The 19,830-nt window shown below is 42.5% G+C and overlaps 1 protein-coding gene across 1 annotated transcript in view; it reads left to right on the forward strand.

Moving 5' to 3' along the window:
- cog2 (component of oligomeric golgi complex 2) overlaps positions 1-19,830 on the forward strand; it is a 47,329-nt gene that overhangs the window by 18,568 nt on the left and 8,931 nt on the right. The window contains exons 6-14 of the mRNA XM_061927456.2: positions 165-273; positions 369-548; positions 633-757; positions 9,092-9,218; positions 11,427-11,566; positions 11,779-11,840; positions 16,118-16,269; positions 18,211-18,396; positions 18,455-18,527. Of these exons, the coding sequence (XP_061783440.2) occupies positions 165-273; positions 369-548; positions 633-757; positions 9,092-9,218; positions 11,427-11,566; positions 11,779-11,840; positions 16,118-16,269; positions 18,211-18,396; positions 18,455-18,527 (1,154 nt within the window). The remainder of the gene's footprint in view (positions 1-164; positions 274-368; positions 549-632; positions 758-9,091; positions 9,219-11,426; positions 11,567-11,778; positions 11,841-16,117; positions 16,270-18,210; positions 18,397-18,454; positions 18,528-19,830) is intronic.

The following is a 19,830-nucleotide window of genomic DNA, read 5'->3' on the forward strand; positions in this document are numbered from 1 at the left end:
ATCTGCTTAGTGAGAAGAATGATCTCATCAGACAGAAAATAAGCAAATATCACCCTTATTTGACATATTTCATCTTACTTAGATTTCAGTTTTTGCAGTGTATGCATGGCTCTGAAGAAGGGGCTAAGAACTGCTGCGTTAGATAACACCTCTCGTGCACTCAGCCCCTTGATGGCAGGTCAGATCCTGGAGAGGATGGCCACAGAGTTCAACCAGCTGCAGTTCCATGCGGTGCAGAGCAAAGGCATGCCCCTGCTGGACAAAGTCAGACCTGTAAGTAGTCATTCGCCGCTTCTGTTCATCCACTGGTGACATAACGTGCTGACAGTTTTGTGACTTAGACTCACATGAGTGTCTCCCCTCTCCAGCGTATCGCAGGTATCACCTCCATGCTGCAGCAGTCGCTGGAGGGTCTTCTCATCGAGGGTCTACAGACCTCCAACGTGGACATGGTGCGCCACTGCCTGAGGACTTACGCCACCATCGACAAGACCCGGGACGCCGAAGCGCTGGTGGGACAAGTGCTGGTGAAACCCTTCATGGATCAGGTAAATACATGAAAGGGAGGGTCCGTCTCTTTAAAATAAACATTGGAGCAGAATAATAGCCTTCCCATCTCCTGCTGCTTGTAGGTGATTGTAGAAGAGGTGGTCAAGTCCAGCCCGAATGGTCTCCAGCTGATGTTTTCAAGGCTGCTGGAGTTTGTGCCTCATCACTGCCGACTACTCAGAGCGGTGACAGGAGGAGCTGTGGCCAGGTATCTTTAAGAATGGGTTCTGTTGCGTTTTGGACCAGTTCCTCCTCCCAGGGAATTCAAGTCACAATTCGCTCCCAAGCTCTTTCCGACACTTAAAGCTGAGTTGAAAAACCACTAGAGACAGAATAGGTATTTTGTTGTATATTTTCAAAGCTTTGCCAATATACATTTTGAGACCAGTCTAACCCTCGAACATTCTATTGCGCCTCCCAAAATGGTCTGTCTTCCCAAAATGGTCTGTCTTCCCAAAGCCAAAAACCCCTCTTTCCTTCCCCCTCCCTAGCCATAATACAAGCACAACGTCTCCCTAGCCATAATACATTCCAAAGAACTCAAGGTTAACATACACAGTTTACTTGCTGACAGAGCATCAAGAGAAGAAATGGAAAACACGAGCTGTTTTCAAATATGACTAAGAAATGAAAGAAGTACAACTTAAATTCGGATATATGTAAATATCTGCCTCCGACAGTTCTCAAGGATATTTGGAAACAAAAAACAACAATACTTATGTGAGAAAAGAACACACGTCTTTCCCTTTTCTGTGTTTTCTGAACAGTAAACAACTGCTACTAGGAGGTGGCTAACAATACAAGTAATGGGGATACAACCTATTCCGCATATAAAGCACTCTAAAAACCTCTAACACCATTTTTTTTAAAAATTTTATTTTATTTTTATTGACATCCAGCATCAGACATTCCTATCCATTACATCATATTCACATACCGTATTTTTCGGACTATAAGTGGCAGTTTTTTTTCATAGTTTGGCCGTGGGTGCGACTTACAGGTAAAAGCCAGTAAATTAGAATATTTTGAAAAACTTGATTTATTTCAGTAATTGCATTCAAAAGGTGTAACTTGTACATTATATTTATTCATTGCACACAGACTGATGCATTCAAATGTTTATTTCATTTAATTTTGATGATTTGAAGTGGCAACAAATGAAAATCCAAAATTCCGTGTGTCACAAAATTAGAATATTGTGTAAGGCTAATACAAAAAAGGGATTTTTTAGAAATGTTGGCCAACTGAAAAGTATGAAAATGAAAAATATGAGCATGTACAATACTCAATACTTGGTTGGAGCTCCTTTTGCCTCAATTACTGCGTTAATGCGGCGTGGCATGGAGTCGATGAGTTTCTGGCACTGCTCAGGTGTTATGAGAGCCCAGGTTGCTCTGATAGTGGCCTTCAACTCTTCTGCGTTTTTGGGTCTGGCATTCTGCATCTTCCTTTTCACAATACCCCACAGATTTTCTATAGGGCTAAGGTCAGGGGAGTTGGCGGGCCAATTTAGAACAGAAATACCATGGTCCGTAAACCAGGCACGGGTAGATTTTGCGCTGTGTGCAGGCGCCAAGTCCTGTTGGAACTTGAAATCTCCATCTCCATAGAGCAGGTCAGCAGCAGGAAGCATGAAGTGCTCTAAAACTTGCTGGTAGACGGCTGCGTTGACCCTGGATCTCAGGAAACAGAGTGGACCGACACCAGCTGGACTGCTGCTGAGTGGTCCAAAGTCATGTTTTCTGACGAAAGCAAATTTTGCATTTCCTTTGGAAATCGAGGTCCCAGAGTCTGGAGGAAGACAGGAGAGGCACAGGATCCACGTTGCCTGAAGTCTAGTGTAAAGTTTCCACCATTTTTGATGGTTTGGGGTGCCATGTCATCTGCTGGTGTCGGTCCACTCTGTTTCCTGAGATCCAGGGTCAACGCAGCCGTCTACCAGCAAGTTTTAGAGCACTTCATGCTTCCTGCTGCTGACCTGCTCTATGGAGATGGAGATTTCAAGTTCCAACAGGACTTGGCGCCTGCACACAGCGCAAAATCTACCCGTGCCTGGTTTACGGACCATGGTATTTCTGTTCTAAATTGGCCCGCCAACTCCCCTGACCTTAGCCCCATAGAAAATCTGTGGGGTATTGTGAAAAGGAAGATGCAGAATGCCAGACCCAAAAACGCAGAAGAGTTGAAGGCCACTATCAGAGCAACCTGGGCTCTCATAACACCTGAGCAGTGCCAGAAACTCATCGACTCCATGCCACGCCGCATTAACGCAGTAATTGAGGCAAAAGGAGCTCCAACCAAGTATTGAGTATTGTACATGCTCATATTTTTCATTTTCATACTTTTCAGTTGGCCAACATTTCTAAAAATCCCTTTTTTGTATTAGCCTTAAGTAATATTCTAATTTTGTGACACACGGAATTTTGGATTTTCATTTGTTGCCACTTCAAATCATCAAAATTAAATGAAATAAACATTTGAATGCATCAGTCTGTGTGCAATGAATAAATATAATGTACAAGTTACACCTTTTGAATGCAATTACTGAAATAAATCAAGTTTTTCAAAATATTCTAATTTACTGGCTTTTACCTGTATAAGTCGCACTGGAGTATAAGTCGCATTTTTTGTGGAAATGTATTTGATAAAAGCCAACAGCAAGAATAGACATTTGAAAGGCAATTTAAAATAAATGAAGAATAGTGAACAACAGGCTGAATAAGTGTACGTTATATGAGGCATAAATAACCAACTGGTATGTTAACGTAACATATTATGGTAAGAGTCATTCAAATAACTATAACATATAGAACATGCTATACGTTTACTAGTGATGGGTCCGGCAATACCGATGCATCGGCGCATGCGTCGAGCTCATAGAGCAAAACCCTGTGTCGGTGCGCGTACCGCTTTTAGAAAGTCACGTGACCGATCACGAGCTGTTTTGGTCACGTGACCGATACGCAAACTGTGTCGCACTGACGCCTCCTCTGTGCCCTGTGAGCGTGTCTTTTCTACAGCCGGAGAAATAATAACTAAGAAGAGAAATCGTCTCAAATGTAATACGTCGGAAAAACTTTATTTTTTTTATTTTTTATAAAAATGTGTAAAAAAATTAAATAAAAAAAATTCCCAGTCCACAATCATCCACAACACGTTCTCTTAGATTTCCATGTTATGATACATGTTCACATTATTTATTGACTGTATCTAAAAAAGATACAAATATATTTTTATTTAAATGAAGATATGAAATAATCCTAAATGAAATACAATGACTTGGTTTATATTATTGTATATACTAGGGCAGGGGTCACCAACGCGGTGCCCGCGGTCACCAGGTAGCCCGTAAGGACCAGATCAGTCGCCCGCTGGCCTGTTCTAAAAATAGCTCAAAGAGCAGCACTTACCAGTGAGCTGCCTCTATTTTTTAAATTGTATTTATTAGAATTTGAAAATCCAAGAAAATATTTTAAAGACTTGGTCTTCACTTGGAATAAGCGGTAGGAAATGGATGGATGGATGGGTCTTCACTTGTTTAAACAAATTCATTTATTTTTTACTTTGCTTCTTATTACTTTTAGAAATACAATTTTAGAGAAAAAAATACAACCTTAAAAATGATTTTAGGATTTTTAAACAAATATACCTTTTTACCTTTTAAATGTCTTCCTCTTCTTTCCTGACAATTTAAATCAATGTTCAAGTAAATTTATTTATTTTTTATTGTAAAGAATAATACATATTTTAGCTTCTGTTTTTTCGACGAAGAATATTTGTGAAATATTTCTTCAAACTTACTATGATTAAATTCAAAAAAAATTATTCTGGCAAATCTAGAAAATCTGTAGAATCAAATTTAAATCTTATTTCAAAGTATTTTGAATTTCTTTTAAAATTTTTGTTCTGGAAAATCTAGAAGAAATACTGATTTGTCTTTGTTAGAAATATAACTTGGTCCAATTTGTTAAATATTCTAACAAAGTGCAGATTGGATTTTAACCAATTTAAAACATGTCATCAAAATTCTAAAATTTAATCAGGAAAAATTACTAATGATGTTCCATAAATTCTTTTTTTAATTTTTTCCAAAAGATTCAAATAAGCTAGTTTTTCTCTTCTTTTAGTCGGTTGAATTTTGAATTATAAAGAGTCGAAATTGAAGATAAACTATGTTTAAAAATTTTATTTTACATTTTTTCGTATTTTCTCCTCTTTTCAATTAAGCGTTTTTTTTCATCATTTATTCTCTACAAAAAACCTTCCATAAAAGGAAAAAAAAATGTACGACGGAATGACAGACAGAAATACCCATTTTTTTATATATATAAATTTATTTATTTAGCTATTCTTGTTTAAATCACACTTACGTGTAACTTACAAATGACAATATATTTATTTATTTAAGTGTGTATCAAACTGGTAGCCCTTCGCATTAATCAGTACCCAAGAAGTCGTTTTTGGTTTCAAAAAGGTTGGTGACCCCTGTACTAGGGCATCAAATCAGTGTCAGTTGAGTCTAGGGCTGCAGCTAACGATTATTTTTCTATCGATTAATCTATAGATTATTTTTTCGATTAATCGGTTAATCTATAGATTATTTTTTCGATTAATCTATAGATTATTTTTCCTTTTACCGATTATTTTTTTTATTTAAAATGAAGAGGAAAAAATAAATGTAGGCCAGTTTTTTCAAAAGGCATGGCTTTTATTTACAAAAAAAAAAGTATGGCCATTCAGTCAACATTGACAACAACATGACAAAATATTCTGTAACAATGTAAACATTTAACAAAATTAAAAGTAGCTTATTTGCTTTTTAATGTGCAAATATAAAAGTAAACATCCAGTGCAAATCTTAATATTCTGGAATAGTATAAGCATTTAAAAAGTAAAAGTATTGCTTATTTTGCTTTAAAATGTGCAAAAATAAAGATAAACATCCAATACAAAAAAGTGCAAAACGGAAATATTCTGTAACAAGTGTAAACATTTCAACAAAAGTAAAAGTATTGCTTATTTGCTAAAATGTGCAAAAATAAAGCTAAACATCCAATACAAAAAAGTGTACAGTGTAAACATTTCAACAAAAGTAAAAGTATTGCTTATTTTGCTTAATAACACAACAATGATAGTATGATTAAAGTGAAAGTTAATTGTTGGTTTGTACATAGTATATGTAACTGTTAATGTTGTAAAAGGTATTTGCACAACTAATTAACGTTAGCGTTTGTGACACGTCTTGTGCCGTGGGGTTCTTTCAGGACCGACAGACTGAACGCCAGACGGCTTTGCCAGGTTTACAATCTTTTAATTTTACACAAAGTCTTTTCTCTTCCAACTCTTTTCTCTTTCTTTCCTCGCTTTTCAGCTCCTCTTCCTCGCTCGCTCGTCGTCCCCTGTCTCTTGCGGCGTCGCTCCCGGCGCGCCCCGCCTCGCCGCTCGCTCGCCGCCGCCGCCTCTCCACAGCGTTAAAGAGGAGCGCGTCTTTGTAAACACTGAACAGGCACGCCAAACGCGCCTCTCAGAGCAAACGGTGCTTTAGTTTATGAATTTACAACGCAGATATAAATGACACATTCATGTTTTTGTGTAATAATGACAACGTATACGCACGAGGACGATTGACTAGTTGATGGTGATGGCAAGAACGCTGCCGGGGGTTTTCTTTTCAAATGTTCGTTCATAGCCGTTGTGCTGCTATGATAGGCCATTTCCGCTCGACACAGTGTGCATACAACAACATTATTAGGCCGTTTATTGAAATACTCCGACACTTTTGACGACTTTTGGCGTGCTTTTTTCCCCTCGCTCGCATCGTCTGCTTTGCGCTCCGCCATGACAGTAGTGTGACGTAAATATGCGACGCGCCGACGCACAAAAACGGCGTCGACGTATTTACGTAACCGATGACGTCGACTACGTCGACGCGTCGTTTCAGCCTTAGTTGAGTCGGTCCATAGGTTGCCTGTAGGGATTTTTAATGTCCAGCAGATGTCAGTATTTAGTGACACAGTATCGACACAGTATCAATACAGTTTTGCAATGTGTCGAAACGCTTCATGACGCCTCATCAACCCATCACTAACGTTTACCAAACAATCTGTCACTCCTAATCGCTAAATCCCATGAAATCTTATACGTCTAGTCTCTTACGTGAATGAGATCAATAATATTATTTGATATTTTACGCTAATGTGTTCATCATTTCACACATAAGTCTTTTGCGTTGAAAAAATGTGCCTTGGCTCAAAAAAAGGTTGAAAAAGACTGCTGTACAACATATGACTGACTCTGATTAAATGTTCATGCAGTGTTTTTGTCGTAGCTTTGATAAAAAAATGCACCAAAGTAGTGATGGGTTTATGAGGCGTCATGAAGCGTTTCGACACATTGCAAAACTGTATTGATACTGTGTCGATACTGTGTCACTAAATACTGACATCTGCTGGACATTAAAAATCCCTACAGGCAACCTATGGACCGACTCAACTGACACTGATTTGATGCCCTAGTACAGGGGTCACCAACCTTTTTGAAACCAAAAACTACTTCTTGGGTACTGATTCATGCGAAGGGCTACCAGTTTGATACACACTTAAATAAATAAATATATTGTCATTTGTAAGTTACACGTAAGTGTGATTTAAACAAGAATAGCTAAATAAATACATTTATATATATATAAAAAAATGGGTATTTCTGTCTGTCATTCCGTCGTACATTTTTTTTTCCTTTTACGGAAGGTTTTTTGTAGAGAATAAATGATGAAAAAAACCACTTAATTGAACGGTTTAAAAGAGGAGAAAACATGAAAAAAATTAAAATAAAATTTTGAAACATAGTTTATCTTCAATTTCGGCTCTTTATAATTCAAAATTCAACCGACAAAAAGAAGGGAAAAACTAGCTTATTTGAATCTTTTTGAAAAAATAAAAAAAAGGATTTATGGAACATCATTAGTCATTTTTCCTGATTAAGATACATTTTTGAATTTTGATGACATGTTTTAAATTGGTTAAAATCCAATCTGCACTTTGTTAGAATATTTAACAAATTGGACCAAGCTATATTTCTAACAAAGACAAATCAGTATTTCTTCTAGATTTTCCAGAACAAAAATTTTAAAAGAAATTCAAAATACTTTGAAATAAGATTTAAATTTGATTCTACAGATTTTCTAGATTTGCCAGAATAATTTTTTTGAATTTTAATCATAGTAAGTTTGAAGAAATATTTCACAAATATTCTTCGTCGAAAAACCAGAAGCTAAAATATTTATTATTCTTTACAATAAAAAATAAATAAATTTACTTGAACATTGATTTAAATTGTCAGGAAAGAAGAGGAAGAAATTTAAAAGGTAAAAAGGTATATTTGTTTAAAAATCCTAAAATCATTCTTAAGGTTGTATTTTTTCTCTAAAATTGTATTTCTAAAAGTAATAAGAAGCAAAGTAAAAAAATAAATGAATTTATTTAAACAAGTGAAGACCCATCCGTCCATCCATTTTCTACCGCTTATTCCAAGTGAAGACCAAGTCTTTAAAATATTTTCTTGGATTTTCAAATTCTATTTGAGTTTTGTCTCTGTTAGAATTAAAAATGTCGAGCAAAGCGAGACCAGCTTGCTAGTAAATAAATACAATTTAAAAAATAGAGGCAGCTCACTGGTAAGTGCTGCTCTTTGAGCTATTTTTAGAACAGGCCGGCGGGCGACTGATCTGGTCCTTACGGGCTACCTGGTGACCGCGGGCACCGCGTTGGTGACCCCTGCCCTAGTATATACAATAATATAAACCAAGTCATTTAGGATTATTTCATATCTTCATTTAAATAAAAATATATTTTTATCTTTTTTAGATACAGTCAATAAATAATGTGAACATGTATCATAACATGGACATCTAAGAGAACGTGTTGTGGATGATTGTGGACTGGGAATTTTTTTAATTGTATTTTTTTACACATTTTTATAAAAAAAAAAAAAAAAGTTTTTCCGACGTTTTAGACGCTTTCTCTTCTTAGTTATTATTTCTCCGGCTGTAGAAAAGAGCCGCTCACAGGGCACAGAGGAGGCGTCAGTGCGACACAGTTGGCGTATCGGTCACGTGACCAAAACAGCTCATGATCGGTCACGTGACTTTCTAAAACCGACACAGGGTTTTGCTCTATGAGCTCGACGCATGCGCCGATGCATCGGTGTTGCCGGACCCATCACTACACCAAAGCAAACCTTCCATGCTGGTAGTTTGAGCTGAAGTCAACAACGCCCTCTGCTGGTTGCTGCCGAGTAGTGAAATGCATTATTATGCCTTCATTGCTTCAAAGATCATCTATTGAGCAGCCCTTTGAGACACTTGTGATTTAGGGCTCCATAAATAAACTTTGATTGATGATTGATATTTGCCAGGAGTGTGCTGCAGTGTTGAAACATCGCTAATTGAATAATATTTCATTTGTCTGTGCTTAAAAGTCTGCTTTAATGTTTTGAAGTGTGCTGTAAGACTCCATCCTTTCCGTGTATTCCCTCTCTCCTTCAGCGACAAATCCGACATCGTCCCCGGCTACGACTTCATGGTGAACTCTGTGTGGCCCGAGATGATCAAAGGCGTGGAGGAGAGGTTGGCCTTTCTCTTCAACCCGGGAAACCCTGACCTTTTTTACGAGGTACCAGTTCCTCTCCTGTCAGAGAGAGTTTCAATTCCCACCTCCGGAAGAACTTTGAACATGTCACGAGGGAGGTGCTGGACATTGAGTCCGAATGGACCATGTTCCGCGCCTCTATTGTCGAGGCGGCTGATTGGAGCTGTGGCCGCAAGGTAGTTGGTGCTTGTCGTGGCGGTAATCCTAGAACCCGTTGGTGGACACCGGCGGTGAGGGACGCCGTCAAGCTGAAGAAGGAGTCCTATCGGGTTCTTTTGGCTCATAGGACTCCTGAGGCAGCGGACAAGTACCGACAGGCCAAGCGGTGTGCGGCTTCAGCGGTCGCAGAGGCAAAAACTCGGACATGGGAGGAGTTCGGTGAGGCCATGGAAAACGACTTCCGGACGGCTTCGAAGCAATTCTGGTCCACCATCCGCCGCCTCAGGAAGGGGAAGCAGTGCACTATCAACACCGTGTATGGTGAGGATGGTGTTCTGCTGACCTCGACTGCGGATGTTGTGGATCGGTGGAGGGAATACTTCGAAGACCTCCTCAATCCCACCAACACGTCTTCCTATGAGGAAGCAGTGCCTGGGGAGTCTGTGGTGGGCTCTCCTATTTTTGGGGCTGAGGTTGCTGAGGTAGTTAAAAAGCTTCTCGGTGGCAAGGCCCCGGGGGTAGATGAGATCCGCCCGGAGTTCCTTAAGGCTCTGGATGCTGTGGGGCTGTCTTGGTTGACAAGACTCTGCAGCATCGCGTGGACATCGGGGGCGGTACCTCTGGATTGGCAGACCGGGGTGGTGGTTCCTCTCTTTAAGAAGGGGAACCGGAGGGTGTGTTCTAACTATCGTGGGATCACACTCCTCAGCCTTCCCGGTAAGGTCTATTCAGGTGTACTGGAGAGGAGGCTACGCCGGATAGTCGAACCTCGGATTCAGGAGGAACAGTGTGGTTTTCGTCCTGGTCGTGGAACTGTGGACCAGCTCTATACTCTCGGCAGGGTCCTTGAGGGTGCATGGGAGTTTGCCCAACCAGTCTACATGTGTTTTGTGGACTTGGAGAAGGCATTCGACCGTGTCCCTCGGGAAGTCCTGTGGGGAGTGCTCAGAGAGTATGGGGTATCGGACTGTCTGATTGTGGCAGTCCGCTCCCTGTATGATCAGTGCCAGAGCTTGGTCCGCATTGCCGGTAGTAAGTCGGACACGTTTCCAGTGAGGGTTGGACTCCGCCAAGGCTGCCCTTTGTCACCGATTCTGTTCATAACCTTTATGGACAGAATTTCTAGGCGCAGTCAAGGCGTTGAGGGGATCTGGTTTGGTGGCTGCAGGATTAGGTCTCTGCTTTTTGCAGATGATGTGGTCCTGATGGCTTCATCTGGCCAGGATCTTCAGCTCTCACTGGATCGGTTCGCAGCTGAGTGTGAAGCGACTGGGATGAGAATCAGCACCTCCAAGTCCGAGTCCATGGTTCTCGCCCGGAAAAGGGTGGAGTGCCATCTCCGGGTTGGGGAGGAGATCTTGCCCCAAGTGGAGGAGTTCAAGTACCTCGGAGTCTTGTTCACGAGTGGGGGAAGAGTGGATCGTGAGATCGACAGGCGGATCGGTGCGGCGTCTTCAGTAATGCGGACGCTGTATCGATCCGTTGTGGTGAAGAAGGAGCTGAGCCGGAAGGCAAAGCTCTCAATTTACCGGTCGATCTACGTTCCCATCCTCACCTATGGTCATGAGCTTTGGGTTATGACCGAAAGGACAAGATCACGGGTACAAGCGGCCGAAATGAGTTTCCGCCGCCGGGTGGCGGGGCTCTCCCTTAGAGATAGGGTGAGAAGCTCTGTCATCCGGGAGGAGCTCAAAGTAAAGCCGCTGCTCCTCCACATCGAGAGGAGCCAGATGAGGTGGTTCGGGCATCTGGTCAGGATGCCATCCGAACGCCTCCCTAGGGAGGTGTTTAGGGCACGTCCCACCGGTAGGAGGCCGCGGGGAAGACCCAGGACACGTTGGGAAGACTATGTCTCCCGGCTGGCCTGGGAACGCCTCGGGGTCCCACAGGAAGAGCTGGACGAAGTGGCTGGGGAGAGGGAAGTCTGGGCTTCCCTGCTTAAGCTGCTGCCCCCGCGACCCGACCTCGGATAAGCGGAGGAAGATGGATGGATGGATGGACAGTTCCTCTCAAGTGGTTTTGTTTGTGTGATGTATTTGATTTGTTTACGGTGTCTGTTCTGTGTGCTTGCAGCGTTACAGCATGAGCACGGACTTTGTGCGCAGGTTCGAGCGCCAGTGCAGCTCTCAGGCCAGCGTGAGGAGGCTCAGAGCGCATCCGTCGTACGTCAGCTTCCACAACAAGTGGAACCTGCCCGTCTACTTTCAGCTACGGTGTGTGTGTGTGTGTGTGTTTGCCTCCCAAGTAAGATCAATGTGTGTACGGAACACTGCAAACATTGCCGACCACGTCCTCTGCAAACACAACAACATAAAGGTTGCACAACGCAAAGCTGCATCCATTTTGGGGAAAGTCCACCATGTCCAGTATGCAGAGTGTTGCCTCACGCCGCTGATAGCACATTGATTGTTTGCTTCTTCTGCAGGTACAAGGAAGTGGCAGGCAGCTTGGAGAACGCCATCAGTGATGGACTCAAAGCAGCGCCAGGTTTGTCTTCCCTCTGACATTTTGTGGCCTCAAGAACTGGCCAACATATGAAATAACAAGTGTGTGTGTAAGACATTGAAATGCGCCCCCTTTGGCCAAAATTAATTCAAATTAAAGCTGCAAGCAGCATTGGTCGGGCCCGCATATTTTGCAGGTGCTAATCCTAAGTGTCCCAATACGTTTGTCAAGTTTGAGAAGTGTCCCAAAACTTTTGTCCAGTGTAAGTGTCCCAATACTTTTGTTCAGTGGTAGTCCTTAGTGTCCGAATACTTTTGTCCAGTGGTAGTCATAAGTGTCCCAATACTTTTGTCCAGTGGTAGTCCTAAGTGTCCCAATACTTTTGTCAAGTTTTAGTCCCAAGTGTCCCAATACTTTTGTCCAGTGTAAGTGTCCCAATACTTTTGTCCAGTTGCCCAATACTTTTGTTCAGTGGTAGTAGTAAGTGTCCCAATACTTTTGTCAAGTTGTAGTCCCAAGTGTCCCAATACTTTTGTAAAGTGGTAGTCATAAGTGTCCCAATACTTTTGTCTACTTTTAGTCCCAAGTGTCCCAATACTTTTGTCAAGTTGTAGTCCCAAGTGTCCCAATACTTTTGTAAAGTGGTAGTCATAAGTGTCCCAATACTTTTGTCTACTTTTAGTCCGAAGTGTCCCAATACTTTTGTCAAGTTTTAGTCCCAAGTGTCCCAATACTTTTGTCCAGTGTAAGTGTCCCAATACTTTTGTCCAGTTGCCCAATACTTTTGTTCAGTGGTAGTAGTAAGTGTCCCAATACTTTTGTCAAGTTGTAGTCCCAAGTGTCCCAATACTTTTGTAAAGTGGTAGTCATAAGTGTCCCAATACTTTTGTCTACTTTTAGTCCGAAGTGTCCCAATACTTTTGTCAAGTTTTAGTCCCAAGTGTCCCAATACTTTTGTCCAGTGTAAGTGTCCCAATACTTTTGTCCAGTTGCCCAATACTTTTGTTCAGTGGTAGTAGTAAGTGTCCCAATACTTTTGTCAAGTTGTAGTCCCAAGTGTCCCAATACTTTTGTAAAGTGGTAGTCATAAGTGTCCCAATATTTTTGTCTACTTTTAGTCCGAAGTGTCCCAATACTTTTGTCAAGTTTTAGTCCCAAGTGTCCCAATACTTTTGTAAAGTGGTAGTCATAAGTGTCCCAATACTTTTGTCTACTTTTAGTCCGAAGTGTCCCAATACTTTTGTCAAGTTTTAGTCCCAATTGTCCCAATACTTTTGTAAAGTGGTAGTCATAAGTGTCCCAATACTTTTGTCTACTTTTAGTCCGAAGTGTCCCAATACTTTTGTCAAGTTTTAGTCCCAAGTGTCCCAATACTTTTGTCCAGTGTAAGTGTCCCAATACTTTTGTCCAGTTGCCCAATACTTTTGTTCAGTGGTAGTAGTAAGTGTCCCAATACTTTTGTCAAGTTGTAGTCCCAAGTGTCCCAATACTTTTGTAAAGTGGTAGTCATAAGTGTCCCAATACTTTTGTCTACTTTTAGTCCGAAGTGTCCCAATACTTTTGTCAAGTTGTAGTCCCAAGTGTCCCAATACTTTTGTAAAGTGGTAGTCATAAGTGTCCCAATACTTTTGTCTACTTTTAGTCCGAAGTGTCCCAATACTTTTGTCAGGTTTTAGTCCCAAGTGTCCCAATACTTTTGTCCAGTGTAAGTGTCCCAATACTTTTGTCCAGTTGCCCAATACTTTTGTTGAGTGGTAGTAGTAAGTGTCCCAATACTTTTGTAAAGTGGTAGTCATAAGTGTCCCAATACTTTTGTCTACTTTTAGTCCGAAGTGTCCCAATACTTTTGTCAAGTTGTAGTCCCAAGTGTCCCAATACTTTTGTAAAGTGGTAGTCATAAGTGTCCCAATACTTTTGTCTACTTTTAGTCCGAAGTGTCCCAATACTTTTGTCAAGTTTTAGTCCCAAGTGTCCCAATACTTTTGTCCAGTGTAAGTGTCCCAATACTTTTGTCCAGTTGCCCAATACTTTTGTTCAGTGGTAGTAGTAAGTGTCCCAATACTTTTGTCAAGTTGTAGTCCCAAGTGTCCCAGTACTTTTGTAAAGTGGTAGTCATAAGTGTCCCAATACTTTTGTCTACTTTTAGTCCGAAGTGTCCCAATACTTTTGTCTAGTGTACCTACCTTGTCTGCATTGTGTGGGCACGCTGGTGCTTCCTGCTTTTAAGCAGCCATCTTGAGAAAACAGCAGCGCAGCAGCATCAGCGCAGCAGCATCAGCGCAGCGGTTCTTTGAAGGCTCATAAAATCAAAACCGGAGCAGTTAGAAACATTCTTTCGATAACTTTTATTTGGAAGGGTTCAATCTCTCTCCTGTGTAAGTTTTAAGAGAAGTGACCGGTTTATAAAAAAAATTTGTTTTGAAGGGGAAATTGCAAACTTCCTGTTGATTTTGGCTGAGGGTTGTCAATCTATGAAATGTAGGTCTAAGTGAGACCTACATAGAGGTTTTTTTTTCATGTCTCTCCGACTTTCCCAGTGGGAGTTACAGGCAGTTTTGTCATTTTTTTTCTTCCGAGGTTAGGTTTTTTCATTAGATCACAATTTTAGCCAGTCCTGATGTGTGTGTTCAGTTTGGTGAGCTTTGAAGCATGTTAAGGGGGTCAAATTACAGCTCAAAGAGGCAAAAGTGACTGTTTTTAGTACTTTTTTGTCTTGAAGGGGGAATTGCCAACTTCCTGTTGATTTTTGCCCGAAGATATACAATTATGAAAACTAGGTCTAAGTCAGACCTACATAGAGGTTTTTGTTTCATGTCTTTCCGACCTTCCTAGTGGGAGTTACAGGCAGTCTAGTTATTTTTTTCCTAGGGGGCGCTAGAGCGCAATTTTGAGTTTTGGGGTTCGGTTTTTTTTTATTAAAAGGCAATTTTCGCAGGTCCTGATGTGTGGGTCAAATATGGTGAGTTTTGAAGCATGTTAAGTGGGTCAAATTACAGCTCAAAGAGGCGGTCGGTATAATAATAATAAAGAATAATAAAACCTTACAAATTCAATAGGTCCTTATGTCCCATTGCATAAGGACTCCCTTTGGGAGTCCTTATACAATGGGCCATGCGGGCCCTAATTAAAGCTGCAAGCAGCATTGGTCGGGCCCGCGTATTTGGCTTTTGTCTACCTTTAGTCTGAAGTGTCCCAAGACTTTTGTCTAGTGTACCTACCTTGTCTGCATTGTGTGGGCACGTTGGTGCTTCCTGCTTTTAAGCAGCCATCTTAAAAAAACAGCAGCGCAGCAGCATCAGCGCAGCGGGTCTTTGAAGTGTCATAAAATCAAAACCAGAGCAGTTAGAAAAAAAGCGCTTCTGTCATTGTAATCACAAGGGTTCAATCTCTCTCCTGTGTTAGTTTGAAGGCGAAACGACAAACGCGCTCAGAGGAGTTCGTTTTTGAAGGAAGGTGACCGGTTTTTACAAAAAATTTGTTTTGAAGGGGGAATAGCAAACTTCCTGTTGATTTTTGCTGGGGGTTGTCAAGTTATGAAATGTAGGTCTAAGTGAGACCTCCATAGAGGTGTTTGTTTCATGTCTCTCCGACCTTTCCAGTGGGAGTTACAGGCAGTTTTGTCATTTTTTTCTTCCGAGGAGCAGTTTTTTTTGCGTTTTATTAAAAAATTGCAGTAGAGCGCAATTTTGAGATTTGGGGTTAGGTTTTTTTTTTTAGATCGCAATGTTTGCCGGTCCTGATGTGTGTGTTCAGTTTGGTGAGTTTTGAAGCATGTTAAGGGGGTCAAATTACAGCTCAAAGAGGCAAAACTGACTGTTTTTAGTACTTTTTTGTCTTGAAGGGGGAATTGCCAAAACTTCCTGTTGATTTTTGCCCGAAGATATACAATTATGAAAACTAGGTCTAAGTCAGACCTACATAGAGGATTTTGTTTCATGTCTTTCCGACCTTCCTAGTGGGAGTTACAGGCAGTCTAGTTTTTTTTTTTCCTAGGGGGCACTAGAGCGCAATTTTGATTTTTGCGGTTCGTTTTTTTAAATTAAAAGACCATTTTCGCAGGTCCTGATGTGTGGGTCAAATATGGTGAGTTTTGAAGCATGTTAAGTGGGTCAAATTTGTGCTCAAAGAGGCGGCGGAAGAAAAAGAATAAAGAAAAAAGTATTGGGACACTTATGACTATCACTGGACAAAAGTATTGGGACAGTTAGGATAAAACCTTACAAATACAATAGGTCCTTATGTCCCATTGCATATGGGCCATGCGGGCCCTAATAATGTGTGTGTGTGTGTGTGTGTGTGTGTGTGGGTGTGTTGTCCAGCTGGCAGCGTGTACCACCTGCAGGCGTCTGCGGTGCTGTGGTCCTGCATCGTCAGGTGCTGGTCTGACAAAGTCTACCTGCCGGCCCTCGCTCACCGCTTCTGGAAGCTCACACTGCAGCTCTACTCGCGATACGGAACCTTCCTGAATGAGGTGACAGACTCGATCACTCCATCCATCCATCCATCTTCTTCCGCTTATCCGAGGTCGGGTCGCGGGGGCAGCAGCCTAAGCAGGGAAGCCCAGACTTCCCTCTCCCCAGCCACTTCGTCCAGCTCTTCCTGTGGGACCCCGAGGCGTTCCCAGGCCAGCCGGGAGACATAGTCTTCCCAACATGTCCTGGGTCTTCCCCGCGGCCTCCTACCGGTCGGACGTGCCCTAAACACCTCCCTAGGGAGGCGTTCGGGTGGCATCCTGACCAGATGCCCGAACCACCTCATCTGGCTCCTCTCCATGTGGAGGAGCAGCGGCTTTACTTTGAGCTCCCCCCGGATGACAGAGCTTCTCACCCTATCTCTAAGGGAGAGCCCCGCCACTCGGCGGAGGAAACTCATTTCGGCCGCTTGTACCCGTGATCTTGTCCTTTCGGTCATAACCCAAAGCTCATGACCATAGGTGAGGATGGGAACGTAGATCGACCGGTAAATTGAGAGCTTTGCCTTCCGGCTCAGCTCCTTCTTCACCACAACGGATCGATACAGCGTCCGCATTACTGAAGACGCCGCACCGATCCGCCTGTCGATCTCACGATCCACTCTTCCCTCACTCGTGAACAAGACTCCGAGGTACTTGAACTCCTCCACTTGGGGCAAGATCTCCTCCCCAACCCGGAGATGGCACTCCACCCTTTTCCGGGCGAGAACCATGGACTCGGACTTGGAGGTGCTGATTCTCATCCCAGTCACTTCACACTCGGCTGCGAACCGATCCAGCGAGAGCTGAAGATCCTGGCCAGATGAAGCCATCAGGACCACATCATCTGCAAAAAGCAGAGACCTAATCCTGCAGCCACCAAACCAGATCCCCTCAACGGCTTGACTGCGCCTAGAAATTCTGTCCATAAAAATTATGAACAGAATCGGTGACAAAGGGCAGCCTTGGCGGAGTCCAACCCTCACTGGAAACGTGTCCGACTTACTGCCGGCAATGCGGACCAAGCTCTGACACTGATCATACAGGGAGCGGACTGCCACAATCAGACAGTCCGATACCCCATACTCTCTGAGCACTCCCCACAGGACTTCCCGAGGGACACGGTCGAATGCCTTCTCCAAGTCCACAAAACACATGTAGACTGGTTGGGCAAACTCGCATGCACCCTCAAGGACCCTGCCGAGAGTATAGAGCTGGTCCACAGTTCCACGACCAGGACGAAAACCACACTGTTCCTCCTGAATCCGAGGTTCGACTATCCGGCGTAGCCTCCTCTCCAGTACACCTGAATAGACCTTACCGGGAAGGCTGAGGAGTGTGATCCCACGATAGTTGGAACACACCCTCCGGTTCCCCTTCTTAAAGAGAGGAACCACCACCCCGGTCTGCCAATCCAGTGGTACCGCCCCCGATGTCCACGCGATGCTGCAGAGTCTTGTCAACCAAGACAGCCCCACAGCATCCAGAGCCTTAAGGAACTCCGGGCGGATCTCATCTACCCCCGGGGCCTTGCCACCGAGGAGCTTTTTAACTACCTCGGCAACTTCAGCCCCAGAAATAGGAGAGACCACCACAGATTCCCCAGGCACTGCTTCCTCATAGGAAGACGTGTTGGTGGGATTGAGGAGGTCTTCGAAGTATTCCCTCCACCGATCCACAACATCCGCAGTCGAGGTCAGCAGAACACCATCCTCACCATACACGGTGTTGATATAAATGAAATAGATTTGGCCGACGTTAGAGCTTTTGATACTATAGTTGAGCAAATTAAGTTCAACTAAGTTAGCGATTCGAGGCCTGAAATGAGTCTACTTTGTAAGCCGTTTGCAAATAATTCTCCCATGCAAGTATTATATTGTGCAGTAAATGGTGGTCGCAGGAGTATGAATCACCATGTAGACTTTTAATGACGCTCCGCTGGTCCTGGCAACAAAACAAAAGGTGCTGACGAAGACTCCGCCCCAAGAGGTGAGCAAGGAGCCCAGCAGGCCCCTCCCTAGCTCCGCCTCCTCCACCTCCAGTAGGACGTCCGTGGAGGAGACGGGCAGCGAGAGCGGAAGTCCCGCCTCCTTGTCCACCAAACAGCTGGTCTACATGGCGGCGGACGTGCAGAAACTACAAGAGCAGGTAAGTATTGTTTGTGAACTCATTATCGATGATGTCATCAATAACTTCTGTCTCTTAGCTACCAGACGTGTCAGACATGCTCAGACAGCGCTTGGACGCCATCGGGTTCACAAACTTTGTCATGGTGGAAGGTAAGCATTATTTTCACATGGGAAGTAATTTGATCTGTTCCAGAGTCAAACTGCTGTCGTTAGGAAACATTTATTAGCCGTGCAGGCGATGGAAACCGAGAAGAAACAGGAAGTGATATTCTCACCTGGTGGTGTTTTTCAGCCATTGCTGTCACTAGTCACCCACTTCTATGGTTATCGTCACAGTCATGGTAGCCTTTTGTGGAGATGCTCACATTCTATACATATATGTATACGTCTATATATATATATGCATATATATGTATGTATGTGTATATATGTATATATTTATGTATGTGTATATGTGTGTATATATGTATATGTATGTATGTGTATGTCCATCCATCCATTGTCTACCGCTTGTCCCTTTTGGGGTCGCTGGAGCCTATCCCAGCTACAATCGGGCGGGAGGCGTTTACACCCTGGACTAGTCGCCACCTCATTACAGGGCATGTGTATGTGTATATATGTGTGTGTATATATGTATATATACTGTGTATATATATATATATATATATATATATATATATATATATATATATATATATATATATATATATGTGTGTATATGTGTGTGTATATATGTATATGTATGTATGTGAATGTGTATATACAGTGTATGTATATATATGTGTATGTGTATTGTGTGTATATAAATATATGTATATATGTATGTTTATGTACAGTATGTGTACATATACAGTGGGGCAAAAAAGTATTTAGTCAGCCACGATTGTGCAAGTTCTCCCACTTAAAATGATGTCAGAGGTCTGTAATGTTCATCATAGGTACACTTCAACTGTGAGAGACAGAATGTGAAAAAAAAAATCCAGGAATTCATATTGTAGGATTTTTAAAGAATTTATTTGTAAATTATGGTGGAAAATAAGTATTTGGTCAATAACAAAAATTCTACTCAATACTTTGTAATATAACCTTTGTTGGCAATAACAGAGGTCAAACGATTACTATAGGTCTTTACAAGGTTTGCACACACAGTAGCTGGTATTTTGGCCCATTCCTCCATGCAGATCTTCTCGAGAGCAGTGATGTTTTGGGGCTGTCGCCGAGCAACACGGACTTTCAACTCCCTCCACAGATTTTCTATGGGGTTGAAGCCTGGAGACTGGCTAGGCCACTCCAAGACTTTCAAATGCTTCTTACGGAGCCACTCCTTCGTTGCCCGGGCGGTGTGTTTGGGATCATTGTCATACTGGAAGACCCAGCCACGTTTCATCTTCAATGCTCTCTCTGATGGAAGGAGGTTTTGGCTCAAAATCTCACGATACATGGCCCCGTTCAT

Source organism: Nerophis lumbriciformis, linkage group LG02 (genome assembly GCF_033978685.3).
Source record: "Nerophis lumbriciformis linkage group LG02, RoL_Nlum_v2.1, whole genome shotgun sequence".
NCBI lineage: Eukaryota > Metazoa > Chordata > Actinopteri > Syngnathiformes > Syngnathidae > Nerophis > Nerophis lumbriciformis.